At 45.6% G+C, this 17,094-nt stretch overlaps 1 protein-coding gene across 2 annotated transcripts in view; it reads right to left on the bottom strand.

The window, feature by feature from the left end:
- TACC2 (transforming acidic coiled-coil containing protein 2) overlaps window positions 1–14,422 on the bottom strand; it is a 101,988-nt gene extending 87,566 nt beyond the window's left edge. Inside the window, exon 1 of one of the 2 annotated variants that reach the window (XM_030487483.1) lies at window positions 13,341–14,422. In XM_030487483.1, the coding sequence (XP_030343343.1) occupies window positions 13,341–14,389 (1,049 nt within the window). In that variant the 5' untranslated portion in view covers window positions 14,390–14,422. The remainder of the gene's footprint in view (window positions 1–13,340) is intronic. The other variant, XM_030487484.1, reaches the window with a different exon arrangement.
- Window positions 14,423–17,094: the final 2,672 nt, after the last annotated feature.

Raw genomic sequence — 17,094 nt, 5'->3', positions numbered from 1 at the left:
ATCCAGTCCCAACCCCCTGCCATGGGCAGGGACACCTTCCACTAGAGCAGGTTGCTCCAAGCCCCTGTGTCCAACCTGGCCTTGAACACTTATTGCCGCCAAGATACCAGAACTGGCTCCTGGGAGATGTATTCCAGTGCCTGGGGTTTGCATGCTCTTCCTCTGAGCGATGAGCAGAACAGGTCTGGATGCTGCCTGATGGTGCTCAGAGCACCCAGGGAGAGCCAGCCCAGCACATCGTGGCTCAGGCAGCCCCTGAGTCACACCTATGTATCCCAAGGGAGGGAATGCCACCACCCTGGCTGAGCAACAGGAACCGGACACAAGCCTGTGCTTCCAGCAAGCAAGATAGTCCTTTCTCTGACTGCAAACTTCCATAGTAATAAAGCAAAGACAGAAAGCAAACACATAAAGCGCATTCTGGAGAAATGAAAACACCTTTTTAAAAGACTTCCTGAAGGCAACACCCCACCTAAGAGCAACCCAGCTGCACAGAGCAGGCAATCCCTGCAGGTAACTCCAAACTACCTGGCCAAACGGGATTAAGAGCATGGATGCTGTCAGGCAATCCATGCACGTGATGGCAGCGAGGAATTCTGAGAAGCAATAGTTTTCTGGCAGTGCTTGTGGAAACCCTGACAAGATAGAGGAGTTATCTTGGCAGGGGATGGGGTTTAGTCACTCATTACCTGAGGGCCTGCACTTCCTCTCTCACCCAACCCTCCTTGCTTAGAAGTCCCTTAATTCTTAGAACACGTGTATTCAGATTGATAAGCAATGTGATCAGTCATAACCATAAAATAGAACAAAAAATAGGGTTTTTTTCTGAGTATTCCACATTACTGTGGTCACGTTAAAACCTAAACCTTATGGTGAGTTATTACATTAAACAAATACAATTATTACAGATTAAAAGACTTCAGGGGACTGGAACACCCGTTCCAGCATTACTTCCTTCACAAGCTGAAAGAGGGACAACAGAAAGCCACATGAAAGTGTGAGGAGTATAAATCACGCCTGCACGGGATGAATAAGCATATTTGCTATAATAACTGTCAACCATTATAAAAAGCCCATCCCATCACCACTTTTAGAGCCTCTGAAGGGTTCTCAGTCACGTCCTGATGTCATTGCTGCAGCATTTAAAGTTTCCAAATCGCAGCTCAGGAAACCTGAACCAGAAGTTTCTCAGTGCGATCAAACTCCCCCCCTAAAAAACGTCTCCTCACTCTCGGACACTCTGGCACAAACTCAACCACAAGCCATGGCAGGAGCCACAAACCCATCACCCAAGCAATTTGGGGGAGGTCAGGAGGGTTAATCCTCTCGCAGAGCGATATGTGAGCGTTTTGTGTTAGTGTTCCGAAGTTGTTCCAACGGGAAAATAAAAGAGGAAGGGGGAAGAAGTGCCATAAAGTTTTGAGAGGGAGAAAAGCGGTGCTAAACAACAGCTGACTTTTAATTTGCGATACAGGCTCTAACAGCACGTTGCTTTTGTTGTTTCCTTGCCTAACTTTATCCCTCCCTCCTTCCCCTTCACCAAGTGTCTTACTTACCAAAGCCAGGAAACAACCACCACCTTCCCTCTTCTCGGTCATCCTCGGTTCCAACACAACCACCAGCAACAGGCTTGCAACGCAACACCCATTCCCTCCACTTCCACCATCCCTGGGTGCGGGTGTGTGTAAAGGGGGATAAGGAAGCGCCGAGCCCGGCTGCTTTAGGACGAGAAGTGGAGCTTACAGAAAGGCCGAGGAGTGAAAAGAACTGGAGCTGCTCAGAGGAGGCTCCTCCCCATGAGGCTCCCCGAGGAAAGGCCGTAGCCACCACCGAGCTCTGCCGCGCCCCGACGCTTCCCACGATGGGGTCGGATGCCTCCGGGGCGGCGATTCCGCCGCCCCGGAGGCATCCGACCCCATCGTGGGAAGCGTCGGGGCGCCTCCGAAACTTGGCCATGCAGCGAAGGACTGAAGGGAAACACAACCCCCATCCACAAGGAGCTGAATCTGCGGCTCCCACGTGGGTTTTGTCCTTTTTTTCCCCTGTTTTTTTTTTTTCCTACTGGAATTTCTGGCCGGAGTTTTTCAATCACTGCAGCGCTCTCGTCGGGTGCGGGTGGGGAGGGGGGGGGGGGATGCGGCCGGATTAAGTAGTAAATGCTTGAGGGCGTACACAAATAGCTCCTCAGGTTTTAGAAATCACAGCTTAATTCGGGGTGTTTGGCTACTTTGTGAAGTTTCAGGATGGTGTTTGGCCATCCAATTTTAAAGATAACTTCTTAAAAGGAAACTTTTAAAACTTCGTAACAACTTCCTCCTAAACTTTTTTTCTTTCCAGCTATAAATCTACCCCAAACCTTTTCCTTTCTAGTCTAATTCTAAGCCTAATTTTTAAGGGCTTGGAGAAACCTGCTCTAGTGGTAGGTGTCCCTGCCTGTGGCAGGGGACTGAAACTAGATGAGCTTTAAGGTCCCTTCCAACTCAAACCATTCTAGGATTCTAATTCTTCTGTTAAATTCCAGCTCCTAAAGTCACACAGGTTTTCCTTACCTATAAGAAAATGGAGTGGTTTTAATTAGCTGCCTGCCCTTATTAATCTCTTTGGTTTCCTATGGGTTTATCACAACACAAAAGAGTGGCTTCACAGGTAATTAAGTCTTTGCATTGAAATGTACACCGAATTGCATGTACAAGCTGCCAGCACCCAAGGAATTAACTGAGTGTCTAGGCAGGGAGATCACTATCATGTTTATAACACGTCATACAATAACTGGCTATGCTATCTATCCCACAGCAAGACACTTGGTAGATTCGTTGCTTACCGAATACACACATGAGACATTTCAGATAAAATTCTGGGGCTACAGAGACTGAATTTAGCCAAGTTGATCTCCCAGCTGACTCCATGTGGACTCTACCCAAGCTCTGGACACACAACTGTGGTGGCAGCTGTGCCTGCTTGGGTGATAGAACTAAAAGAAAGGAGATTTAGGATGGATATAAGGAAAAAGTTCTTCCCTGTGAGGGTGCTGAGGCGCTGGCACAGGGTGCCCAGAGAAGCTGTGGCTGCCCCATCCCTGGCAGTGTTCAAGGCCAGGTTGGACACAGGGGCTTGGAGCAACCTGGTCTGAAAGCCAAGGACAGGGGTTTCCCTTAGATGTGCTCATTGCTGCTTTCAACATTTCAGATACCTGTGCAGGAAATAAAAGAATATACCAAATGACCCCTGGAGACCAAATCACATACTGTAATGGGTGAAAATGCTGAAAAACATGTAGAGTACCAGCATCACCTGGGCTGTGAAGTACAGCTTATTGAGGGGCACACCATGCATGGTACAGGGGGAGCTCACCTTATCACAGCACCAGGAACCGGTAGCATCCACACTGACATCAAGAATTAAGATCAAGCTGAGATTTAAAGCTTCTGGGGAGAGCAGCCCTCTCACATCCTGCCTCCCAAGCAGCAGGAAACCAGGAATGGAAAAAATGACTGTGATTTCTGATGCAGGTACAAGCATTCAGCCCCCCTCTCATTTTGGGGGGAACTCAAAACACTTTTGTCATCTGGAAACCATTTCACAAATCGCTTCTGCAGGTACGACAGCCCTGAGGGGGAGGCAGACCCAGAGAGAATAAGGTTCATTAAAATACGTGTTGACTTTCTTTGCAAGCAGCACTTGAGTCTGGGGAAAGGCTGCCGATGCAGATGAGCTACGTTCCGACTAACAGCAGCAAATAGAGCAGTTTTGGAATAAAATGGTCATTTTGCTCAAATAACATGCCTCTCCCTGTTTATCCATTCACCTCTTGCTGTTTCAAACCCCTTTCACCTACTGCTAAGCAATCTCAACCCACCTTTGCCACAAAAACATTTCCACTTCCCTCCCAATGTCCTCTACTACTTAAACACAGGGAAACTGATAGGCAGCAAAACACGGTGCTGAGGTGTGCTTGGTGCACATTAGGAGAAGGCTTGGGGGTGGCGAGGGGAAACAAGCTGAAAAGCAACAGGAAAAGCAGAGATAAGCAGCCTCCCAGCAAGGCTGGGGAGACAATTACAAGGCAGGGGCTGACGCTGAGGCTGCAGCCTGCAGTGCTGGGTCTGGGAGCTGCAGATCAAAGAGCTCCAAAGGAAAGCATTGCAAAAGAGCTCTCCAGAGTGGATCCAAGTGGTGAGCACGATGATGAGAGGGACTCGGAGGCAGGAGACATCCTGGATGATGGCTCTGCTGGAGTGGAAACCCTTCCCTAGCTCCCAGGGAACAGTTAGCCTCAAGGAAAGGCCAGAAGGCACCAGGATGGCTTATACTGGGAGTCTATTGCATTATTTCAATGTAGATCTCAAATGTTTTTCAAGAACACCAGTATTTTGCATTCAAGTGAAGGATTTTCTCTTTGCTACATCCCCACTTTTTCCTTGTCTACATATGCATGTGTCCATTCACCAAGCTGCATGTGAGAAATTAGGTTGCCATCTTAGAAGTGGAGGAAACTCTACAAGAAATAATCATCCATTTACTTTGGCAGTGACAAGTAGTTCATGACACAGGTACAAAAAAGCTCCTGTAGTGACACTACGGTTGCCTAATATTACATAGGCACATGCTGCTGGGAGGCAGCTCCTAACTGCAGACCAACACATGGATATTCTCCTCGGGCATGCAATACTTCTACCCTACACTCAAGAAAACGAGAATTTGAATTGCAGAAAGATAAAAGGTACTTAGGTAGAGTACCTCCAGAAGTGCTGGATTCAAGAACATCCTTTGAGATTGTGTTTTCAGAAGTCTGGACAATAACTTGAGAGATGTTGTTCACAGAATTCTATAATGGTTTCTGTTAGAAGGGACCTTAAAACTCATCCAGTTCCAGCCCCCTGCCATGGGCAGGGACACCTTCCACTAGAGCAGGTTGCTCCAAGCCCCTGTGTCCAACCTGGCCTTGAACACTGCCAGGGATGGGGCAGCCACAGCTTCTCTGGGCACCCTGTGCCAGCGCCTCAGCACCCTCACAGTCATCAGACACCACCAGAGACACCATCATTCAGGCTGTGCTCCATGGTCAGGGTGCTTTAAGACTGTGGGTGAAAGCTTGAGATGGACACTGTAGTGCCAAAGATGACCCACTCTGCCCAGTGCCTGGGAATTCAATCTGAGGGTTTTCCCCATAAACCACGTCACTTTTGCCAAGTGGGGGAGGAAATGAATCTGCCCTCAAACAAACCTACGAAAACCCCATGAAATTGGCTTGGAAAGAATGTTACATTAAATAAATGTGAAAAACAAAAACCCACACAGCTTTTCTTTCAAATTCCCATTGTTTTTGAGAACACAGGATGAACTCAGATTGCCAAGTTTTTCCTTGTAAGCATGAAAACAAGGCTCACTCTTCTCGAACTCTTAAACTGAGGTTATGACTAGTCTATAAACAGATACTCTTAAACTCTTCTCCAACTCTTAAACTGAGGTTATGACTAGTCTATAAACAAATACAAATGCTACAGTATTTGTGATACACTTGTGAAAAAGGAGGCAAACCAGCAATGCCTACACTTGTTCTGAGCACTAAAGTTGCATCATGTGCCTAATCTTTAAGAAGATGTGTGTGTGTGTTTCGAATTGTTCCTTGTGAAAACTTAGTGCCCATTTTTCAGGCCATTTACAATGAAGAGAACCATATACATAGAGTTCAGTTTGGTTACAATTAAAGAGGAGTTTCTCTTTTGCATTTCCTAATCAGAGGTTCCCAGTCGGGCACTGCAAAACCACAGACCCGGTTAGCTGCAGAGCAGCCTGGCTGGAACATCCAAGCTGCTGCTGTAACAAACACCTGAACTTCAGATTTCCACTGCTTTCCACATACAAATTGCCCACAGCCATCATTTGTGGTGGTTGAATATTAGGTTGTGTGCTTCCCAGTGATTTTTGTTGGCAAGGGATGGCTTACTAAGTTTTGGGATGGCTGTCTCTGTAACTTCCAAAGAAGAACTTTACCTTCTGCTTTGGAAAACAGGAAGGTTTAATGTTAACCCATTACATTTTGGAGGATCAAAGTGATGGGAAAGTGCAATTTTGCACATCTCCAAATGAGTAGGATCAATTTTTAGGAAACCCCAGGCTAGACTTAAAGCCTCACAAATTCCAGTGGTAACTTCTCAAGCAAACCAAGTTGATTTGGAGTTCCTAGCAGAAGAATAGCACTTGGAAAATGCTGCATGCACCAGAAGTTTCATGCACCATCACAGCATTCAGAATAAGAAAAAAGAGGAGATGTTAAAAATCTTGGAGCCATTTAAATATTCAGCAAAACTGTGTTTTGACTCATTTAATGCCATTGTCGAGAAGGGGAGATTGGAGTTTGAAGTGTCCACTTACTTCCATTACAGCTAAAGTTTTTCCCTTAGTTGTCAGAACCTGTGCAATGCATACATGCTTTTTGCATTCATTCCAGGAAACAAGTCTCTCTGTCTGCTGCAGAGTTATTCTTAGCTGGCTTTGATATTTCTATCAGCTAGGAGAACATAACAATGTTATCATGCTAACAAATTCCAAAGATTTTACATAAGCTCTCAAGTGCCTTAAATAAGAAAAAAAAGGCTTTATTGATTACACTGTTTGTGTTTCGTTAGCCAAAGGAGCTAGGAAAAACAGGCTGGAAAAAGAATAAAAAGCAGCTTGATGAGGTTCAGTTTCATGAAGCAAGTGCTCCGTGTTTGCAGAGCATCCTGTACAAAGAGGAGCCAAGCTGCACAGGTTTGGACAACACCAGGTAGTTCAGGTCAATGAACCATTTAAGTCCTTCTTATCTACGTACAGCCTACCTTCCTAATTGGATTTTTTATCAGGCGGAACGATAAGACACCCCCCTTGTTTAAGCAAAACAGGATAACTGGGAGAACAGTGCTTGTAGGATGGTCTGGGTGCAATAAGATCACAGCATTCTCCCTGGCTGATGTGTTAGAGGCTCAGGTCCAAATTCTTTGCTGATATCACTCCACTGGAGCACAGATTTTAGCCCAACACTTACTGACTTTTAAGGGCAGGCTGTGGCTGTAGCTTCCTCTCACACAGCTCTTAGAAAGTAATGTACCAAGAGGTGAAGAAAGTAAATTAGTGAAATTAAATGGCAAACAACTTTGTCTTAGGGCACTTTTGGGACAGCTGGTTATTTTACTGAGGACCATGGATAAATGCGGCAGGTACCGACCAAGGGGAATAGGGGAGAGGAAGACGTGAACAAAAAAGAGTTGGTCAGGAAATGCTTAGTCTGGGAGGAGATCCTAAGGACATTTCAGCAAGGAAAACAAGATTAACATAACATACTAGGGCTGGTTCTTGACAACAGAATGGTGACACTCAGCATTTCACAGGGACCTTGGAATTCAGAACATTTGAGCCTTTCACTGGAGCAATTAACATTTCTACACTTACTGCAAACTGAGAGGCAAAGTTTCTTATAGGCCAAAGGGAATCTACTATAAGAATTAAACTGTCAAGGTGAGTGTAGATGAACAGGCCTGAACAGATCCATAAAACAATTGGAAGGGGGATATCTAAATAAGCCTCACTTGCTATTAGCAATGCACATGTGAGCTTCCATGGATCTGGACCAATACTGATAAGTCAGGCTCTAAGGACACCAACATAAAAGACAGCAGGAAGGAAAACAGAACGCAAAGGACAAATACTACAGAGTTCTGGCTCTTGAGACGTGTTTCCAGAGGAGTCTGTTGTGGAGCAGCACTGGTGTGCTGCAAGCATACCAGGACACAGAAGAACTGGAAGGAAGCCACATCCAAATCATGGAGAATATGCCTGCATTTGTAATTGCTATCCTCAGAGCTGCCCTCATTGGGTTCAAAGGTGGGGCTGATCCTACTTTGCATATTCTATTAGAAACAGGGACAGTGGAACTAGGTTCGTGATATCCAAGTTTGCAAGAAGTCAGAAGATAGAGTTGGAATAGAGAAAATACAGGGATCCGTAGGAATGGAGAAAATACAGGGATCTGTAGGGTATGCAGAAACCATTCTGAGAAAATAGGCAGCTTCCTTGGAAGAAGCCAGGTTGAAAAATACATCTGGGGAAAGCTGAGCAGAGAAAAAGAAGTAATCTGAAAGTAATTTTTAACTTGGTGAGAAAAGAAGACAAAAATTGACGCTAAACTCCCTGTCCAGATATTGGACAAAGTGTTAAAGTCTCCATGCTGGATTTCTTTAGCAAATGCCTGTATTTGATTGAACAAATTTGATTTCTTGAGAAACACAGAAGGATGCATTGAAACAGCAGCTCGTGTATCATCCACCCAGGTCAATACCCCCCTCATAAATAAGTGGCTATGGTTCTCATAAGTGTTACAGAATGTTTTCAGTACAGCAATTTGGCAGGCCCAGAAATGATTTACTTATATACTTTTGTGTAGCAGAGGCGTATGTAAATAGAACTAAAAAATAACTAGCATAGTATCACATACCTAGTTTTCCACTGGCATGCGCTTTGAGTACAACAGGGTGTACTATCAAAACAGCATTTTATAAATCATGGAATCACATAATCCCAGACTGGTTTGTGTCGGAAGAGACCTTAAAGCTCATCCAGTTCCAACCCCCTGCCACGGGCAGGGACACCTTCCACTAGAGCAGGTTGCTCCAAGCCCCTGTGTCCAACCTGGCCTTGAACACTGCCAGGGATGGGGCAGCCACAGCTTGTTTACACTGACCAATCTTTACACTTAGATGCTGCCTACACCAGCATCAGTTTGGTCAATGGCAGCCCCCCTTAGAGTAAATGGTAAAACTCCCTTTAACTTCTTATAAAGCAATGCGAGATGTCTGTTAGGTAAGAGTGAAATTATCTTCAATTTACTCTTCCATGAGCAGAAAAGTCACAAAATATCACAGACTTCACCCAGACAAAATTCCCACAGAACTCCCCGTCCTGTTAATGTAGTTGGGAGCTGCAGGCTGAGCTGCTTGCGTCTCCAAAAGCACAACTGTACTAACAGCTGCACCTACTGAGAAGAGCAATGGCAAGTAAGATGGGAGGGAAATAAAGAGGAAAGAATTCAGATGCAAGGGGAGAAGTGCAGGAGAGACAAATAACCTGATGAATTTAATGTATTTCATTAATGTGTAAATCACCTTCATTTTTCCCTTTGCTTTGTGATCCCAAGATGCTGCATACCTGAGTTAATTCTGAAGTTAAAAAAAAAGGGAAATAAAGCTGCATAATCACTGTTTAGATAAGTTTCCTTTTAACTCCAAACTCTTGTTTTCAGACGTTAACAACACAAAGCCTTAGTGCTCAAAACCCACTTGATTGATCTGAAAAGCAGTTCTACATTCCATACCTGATCCAGCAAGACTGTTAAAATATTTAATATTGTGTTTGTTATGCAGACAAAAAAGACCGAGTCAGTATTTACTAAGGAGTGAACATTCTTTTCTGACTTATTCAACTTGCCAATTTTTGATGGCAAGAACAAAGCATGAAGCAAATCCAAAAGTATGTCTGGACCCACTTTAGAGATCAAGGCCAGGTTGGACACAGGGGCTTGGAGCAACCTGCTCTAGTGGAAGGTGTCCCTGCCCTTGGCAGGGGGTTGGAATTGGATGAGCTTCCAACCAAAACCATTCTAGGACTCTGTGATTCAGTAAGAGCACCTACAATCCAATGCTATAGCTGGGAATGGACCCTCCTAGTATTGTTTCTTGTGGTGCCAAAACTGTTAGGAAACTTTTGTGCCCCAAGCAGCGCAGTGCCGCATCCTCGTCTCCCCATACAGCTAGCTTTATGTGCCACTCAAATAGTGAGGAGAAGGTCGAAGTACAGCCAGCAAGTAAGGTTCAGGCACCACAGAGCAAGAATGAGCACCTGCATTAGTACAGCTATGAAAGCACTGCATCTTGTCTGTTCATTTGATACACAGGCTGGAATAAGGATTGTTTCTCCAGCATAAGCTCCAGCAGAAGTCAGCTCACTCTGCAGGAGCACCAGAGGCTCTGCTAATGCCAAATCTGTGCAGTGCCCTCCTGCATTTGAGGCAGGTGAAGGGCATATTGCTTAGCACTGCAGTGAGAACAGCCCCTTCTGCTGAGGGTTGCAGTGCACCTCGCCTTACTGCAGAGTGAATGTCACTGTTGCAGCGTGTATACGGCTCCTTCTGCTCTTCCCTTGCTAGCACACCCAGCCCAAGCCAGCTCTGTGAGCATCTCTGCAGCCCTACAACACCCAAAGGCCTGTTGACAACACGAGCCTTTTGCCAAGCCAACAAATCAGCGCATGATGCAATCTGCTCTATGAACCTCACAGATACACATCTGGGAATGACTTCACAGTCTCCACTTCAAAAAGCTCTCTCGGCACTTTTCCCGAGAGACAATGGCATTCCACATGTACCAGGTGGATGAATTGCAGGAAGTTATCAGGAAACTCCACGCCACCTCTAAACATCCCTGAAAATTTGCCATCGCTTCCAATTGTGCTCTGTGATCTGTTCAATACCTGCCATGGCCTGTGATGCAAACAGGGGCATTTCAGTACCATGAGGTGTAAGGACTCCCCTGTACATACATGAACCTCCTTTCTCACTCCATAAGAGAATGAAGATGTATGGGTGTAGACATTACAAAAGAAGAAACGAAATCAAGTCCTTATCTTCCTTTCTAAGCAAAATGGAAGAGCTGGATGCACAATAGCAAGTGGGAAGGATGACATTTTGCTGCCCAGATGTGGCCACCACAAACACAGGTTTTCAGTCACAGATTTGGTAAAGAGAAATGTCCAGACCATCAAAGAAAGGGTTATTTTTTACTCCTTTTCAGTGTACAACCTCCTTTCCAAAAGTAATTGTCGTTTGTACTGAAGGTTGAAGGGAAGTTATTGGTGCTGTTGTATTGCTTGCAGACACAAAGGCTCTTATTAGTGACCACTGTCCCTCTCCTCAAGGAGGAGAGGGCAGGAGTCACTGCAGACAGTTCTTGGATCTACTCTTCACCACAAGACCACCTCCTCCCAGTGTGCCATAGCCACAAAGGAAAGAAATCCCCCCATTTCCTCTATGGGAAGAAATCCTAACAAGGATTTAGAGTCAGATCACACAACTTTGCTCCCTCACCCACAGCTCGGTGGGGTTCCAATGGGAGAGATCTCTAAGAGATGAAGCTATACAGAAGCAGTGGAGGAGGTAGAAAACAATGCTGAAATAATGCAGAACATGCAATTTCCTTCTCCTAAGTAGAATGTACTTCTTACTGCTATTTATTCTCGAGCTGGGGCAGATTCATTCTCTCTGGAATTCTTTCCATCAGGCCCAAATCTTCACAGCCTCTTAGAAACATGCACCTTTTTTTGCATGGCTATAGGAGTTAATCATCTGTAAGGATTACAGAGCAATAAACAAATGGAAACCACTCTGCAGCAACAAGTGTGTGACTGAAGCACACAGGTTATGGAATAGAGCTTGAAATTCAACTATACAAAACCAGCTTTAAGCTCAGACCGGTCAGTGTGTTGGACCCGCTGAAGAAGACAGAGCAGCCAGCTCAACTAATGCTTTTATATTTTACCTGTATATAATATATGTATAATGCTCTTTTGTATTATAAATACCTATTGCTTTAAGAAATGAGGCTCATCAAAAGCAGAGACTCCCCTCGCCTCAGAGAGTCCCCATTGTGTAAGTCTTTAGCGCTGCAACCACGTTTGGCTCTGCCTGTAGCACCTCCTGCATGCGTATACACACTGGGTATGTATGTGACACCAAGAGGAGCAGCTGCCTGTTAATACAAACCCTCACGCTGCAAAAACAGGTGATAATGAATTCCTAACGCATACGCAAGCATTAAGCAACCACTCCATGGATTGCCAGCAGCTGTTTCTAGAGCCCTGCCCTGCTTGCCACAGGTATTTATTTAAAGGATGATACCCACCCTGATAGAAAACACATGTGTAGACACATGCACGTACTGCCCTGTAGTCCTGAAAGGCTTCTGAACCAGGCCAGCAATTTGTTTGGTAATTTCAAATCTACCCACTGTGAAGCTTCCCATCGTAGAAAGGGAAACAAAAAGAAAGGAGCTAAAGAGAAATAACAGGGCCTAATGTCCTTGTTGTTTCATAGACAGATCCTTAAAAAGAAAATCAGATAGCTGTTCAGACTCCCAACACTTCTAATATTCCTCTACTACACAGTTTGCTCACACATTTAGATCATATTCAGTCTCCATCCCAGACAAACTTAGAACAGGAAGAATTCCTCCCCCCCCCTTTTCACAACAGAAACACTTCAGGTATTTTCACTTACAACACAATTTTATCATTTTAACCTTGAAAGAATGTGGCACTGACATATTTTCCCTCCTTATTCAGCTAGCATCATCCAACTTTTTTGGTAGCACTTAGAAAGATTCCATCTATACAAACCATTCATTGAGGCTGTCTGGAACAGTTAAGGTTTTCACTGTACCTTTCTGCTCTGCTCTTGTCTCTTAGTAGCTATGGCTGTAGCTGCCTCCTCCTAAAAGGAGGAGAGGGGCAGCCTGCAAGAAAGCTGCTGAGGTTACAGAGGAAGCAGTGCTGTGATTAGGTAAAGGGAAAACACCTGCTCTGGGATCAGAATGCTTTGAATTAACTCTGTATCAAACAGAATGCAGACAGCCAAGTGAAAACTCACCCAAAGAGTGCCTTAATTTTACTAAAGCAGTTACTGCTAGGTTTGGAAGATGAACACCCAACTACTCATAGGCTCCACAAATCCCTGCTAAGAAGAATCCACATCTGAAACAACTCCATGTCATTAGAAACACTGAATAACACAGGGATCAAAGGCACTGCCAATACAATTATATTATACGGGAGGATAAGAGGAAGGCCCAGACAACTAACAGTGTGAGTAATTGGGTTGTACTGAGGCTTGTGTTTAAATACTGCCATCCACCATGTGAATGCTGCAGGTCTCATTTAACTGGGTCACCAAAAACTTAGGCAAAAGCCTGCTAACTTAAGGCTAGGAAGTGCTATTTGTTTGCCTAACTTTAGGCTACAAGAGGTGAACACTGGGAAGCGTAAGCAAAGCCACACAGGTAAGGGCAGGAATCTGGACCAGCAGATGGAACAGGTAAGGATTGTGCCCCTCGGCTTTTAGGACCCCTCTGCCCCTAGAAATTGTTTCAGATTCCTTTCACATGGTCCAAAACAGAAATTGAATAGAAATTTCAGAACAGAGTAAGCACCATGTGCGCCCAAACCGCCCAGACGATGGGTATCTGCCGTGAAAGTTGCATTCCTCTCAAGCCCCAGGGTCCTGACAACCATTCCACACAGTAATTTAAAGTAAATACCTTTCAGTAGGTAATCCTGCCACAGCCATGTCTTGCAGTTCAGTGAGGTCAAGGTTCTTAGGCTCAGTTAAGGCAAGCGGGGATGGCTTTCTTTCCTGAAGTGAGCTTTCATCTTCTGGATTCATCCTGCTGGGCTGATTTTCAGCATCAGTGAGATCTGTATGTGCAGAATGCTCCATCACAGGAGTGGTTGGTGAATGATTTTTGTACAGGTCTGTGTCCTGCTCTTCAATGCTCGTGTTTATAGCCAAGTCACCTTCACCAGTGACTAACATCCTTGCAGTACCTGTTTCGGGGATGTCTTCAGTTTTTATGTTACCTGACTTTGTTGTGCTTAACACCATGTCACTGTTCTCTTTTACATCTCCCTCAGTCATATTACTAGATTCTACTGTAGAGTCAGTTTGCAAGCAATCATCCCGGCTTACTTCAGTTTTTAAGTAATCTATTAACCCACGTACGGTCCCTTTCTCTTCTTGCTGTGCATCTTGCTGATTTTCCAACGTTTCCAAGCATTTCCTATTCACCGGATCATCCTGTATCACCTGCACATCATTCTGAGACTTACTGTCATGCATGAAACTGCTGTGAACGTGTGTCTCCTGATTTCCCCCAGGTGATGCATTAAAATTGCCTGGCAATTTTTCATGATTGTCAGATCCTCCCGGGACAAGTGTTGATGCTGCCATGTCAGAGATGCTCTTGGCAACGTCTGCATCACTGTACTCACTTTTCTCCTGCTCATTTGCCTTAGGATCCTGGCACTGTTCAGTAGGAAGGTTTACATCCTCTTCAGATGAAACTGGTTCTGTGTTACACTCTGTAATTAAGTTATTTCCGTCTGCGGTAGCAGCGTCTTCTAAGTCCCTCTTCTGTGCATCGCCTGTCGAGGTAACAGCTCCAGCAGGTTGCTGCTTACTGTCAGAACACGCAGGGAAGTTCTCAGCTGCTGCCCCACCAAATGAAGCTGGTCCTTGCTTCTTTATCCCTAAGCTTATTAGCGATTCGGGATCAACACCACTCACACACACTCCTTCCTCTCCTTCCATCTCGCCACTCCCTGGATGCTCAGTGGTTTGCTCTGGCTTTCGCAGATGTTCCAGAGGGCATTCAGCAGGTGTAGTGCCATCCAATATAGGGACCACTTCTAAACACCTATGGGGCTGCTTGTTTTCCTCAGCATCCTGAACACTTGCCGGTGGCAGCTCTGCTGCTGTGTTTCCTTGTTGCAGAGACTTCCCTTTGGCAGCTCTGCAGGAAGCCTCAGGAGCTAAGGGCAGCTCTTGCCCCTCTGCTTCTGAGGTGCCCTCGGGAGCTCCTTTGCCCACCTTGTTTGATCCCGAAGAGTTCTCAGCACCGCACACTCCTGCTGTATCCGTGGCCACCGGCCTCTGCTTGAAGCCTGCATGGTTTTCAGGCAGACGTTGGGGTAACTCAGCACTCAGCGTGCTCTGCACAGTGCTTTTAAATATCTGGCTGATGTGCTCCCTAAAGTCTGGGAAGCTGGAGCCAATGTCCAGAGAGCTGCAAGTCAGAGCCTCATGCTCCCTTCCAGAGCTCCTTGCAGTCTGCTCGGAAGTGCTGAGCTCTGCCCCAGTTATGTTATTATTCTCTTTTGAAAGCACTTCCATTTCTTCTGAATTCCCAGGTTTCTCTAAGATCTTACCGTGCTTGTCATCTACGCACGTACTGGATGCAATTTCCTCATTACGGCTTTCTTGTGATGATGAAAGGCTCAGCAGCTTCCCTTCTAGAGCAGGGAGAGCGAGCAGAGACTCTGCTGAACTGTCACTTTGCTGTGCTTTGAAGTTTACCTCACTTTTTGTTTTGGGGGATTTAATTGCAGAGATCTCTTTCTTCAGCTTCTCAGAATTGAACTGCGATAAGTTTGCAGTACTCTGCCCCACATTTACAGCCTCTGGCAGGGCTGAACTCCTGTCTCCATCACCCTGAAAACTTCGGTCTGGAACATCTATTTCATTCACACACACCTCCCCTCCAGAGCTATTGTCTGAATTTGCTGGTTTACCTGTGCTTACGCTAGGTAGGGGACATACGTGTACTTGAGAACCTGAATCAATCTCCAAATCAGAGTTACCTTCTAAGGCATTTTGGCACGCTACAACTTCCAGCTCATTATTTAGTGTTTCCCCCCCAGTACCACTGGCTGTATGGTTTCCAGGTTGCTGGCCAGGATGGCCGAGTGCAGAGGTCTGTGTGGAGAGGGCTGTAAAATTTGCTTGACAAGAACCAGGCTCCTCTGCTGTCTTTTGGAGGCAGCTGGGTTTATACAGCTTATCAGTGGGAGTTACTTCCCCGTGTGCCTGTAATGCTGAAGGACATCCCTGTGCCCCTGGACTTTTAGCACTTTTCACATTGCTTGTTTCTGTGACAGCAGCACTTTCCTCCATGTTTCCATTGCTCCGGATCACTCCCCCATCAGCAGTCAGAGTCTTTTCGGAGTTCTTTGCCATTAATGGCCTTTTGCCTTGCATTTCTGGTTGAGATATTTGAGGATCATTTTTCCTGGGATTATCAGAAATATGTGCTAGTTCCATATTGCTTGGCAAAGCCTGTGATGTGTTAGTGGCACATGCTGAATTCTGTGTCCCTGGAAGAGCCTTTATAGCAGCAGCAGCATGGCTTTCACCACTATTATCGTCTATCCTGCCTGGCTGTTCACTCTTGTCAGATCCTTTAGCAAATGTATTGCTCTGACATGCTGCTTCATGCTGACTAGCTGAGATCAAAGAATTATTACCCTGCTCGGGCTCGTTTGAGTTGTGCTTATTGCAGCAGTTTTCTTCTGCCTTGAGATCAGTTTTGTTTTGCTCATTGCAATCTTGCAAATTAAATGTGGTCACACCAGAAGTATTTTGCCCGTGTTCACACATCTCTGACACCACAGCACTGCTTTTATCCTTGTCCTTTTCTGTTGCTGTGCCCAAAGTAGCTGGATCTAGCACAGAAGATTCTTTATTAAGGTCGTTTGAAATGTCTAGAGGTATTTCTGGTATGCTGCTGTGATTATTTAGGTCTAATGGGCGTTCAGGTTTTACTGCCCTTTCTTTGTGTTCCTGATCATCTGCTCTTGTGACAGTTGTCAGACTGCTTTGGTGCTGCTGTTGTTCGAGTTCTGTATTTGAAATCCAGCCACTGTCACCAGCAACAGGCACTGACCTCTCCATTTGCTCCGCTTGGGGAAGAGCACTTGGAACATCTGCATTTTCCTGCAATTCTCCAACACTGCAATCCAAAGTCTCCAAAGAGCCGCATGTGCTATGCTCAGAGGGACAGTAGTTATCATTGACATGGCTGTCACCCCCTTCCTCCACGTGAGGAGTTAGTCCTGAAGTGCCAACATCACCTTGGGTGGTTTCTGAATGAGCCACTTGCTCCAGCTGAGCTGGCATCAGCACATCCGATTTGCATTCTCCTTCCAGTGCCAAATCTATGTCCTCCACAAAGCTTTCCATCACAGCTTGGTGCTTCTCTTCTTGAATACCCTCATTTTCTTTACCACCCACAGCTCTGTGCTGTGCAGCTGCAGGTCCCTGCTCTGAATCACTGCAAGGCACTGCTGTGATGTGACTGTTGTGTTCTTTGGTGTCTGAAACCCATAAGCCCTTCTGAGCTTGTAGATCCATGCAATCCACAGGCCCTGCTAACTCACTTAAGCCCTGGAGCTCGGGGTTTGATTTGGAGTCAGATTCCAACACAGTTTCTCTAGCAAGAGCCTGTTCCCAGGGCTCAT

This window comes from Strigops habroptila, chromosome 5, assembly GCF_004027225.2.
Source record: "Strigops habroptila isolate Jane chromosome 5, bStrHab1.2.pri, whole genome shotgun sequence".
Lineage (NCBI taxonomy): Eukaryota > Metazoa > Chordata > Aves > Psittaciformes > Psittacidae > Strigops > Strigops habroptila.
Note: the sequence above shows the minus strand (reverse complement) of the source record. Positions and strands in the feature narration are given on the sequence as shown.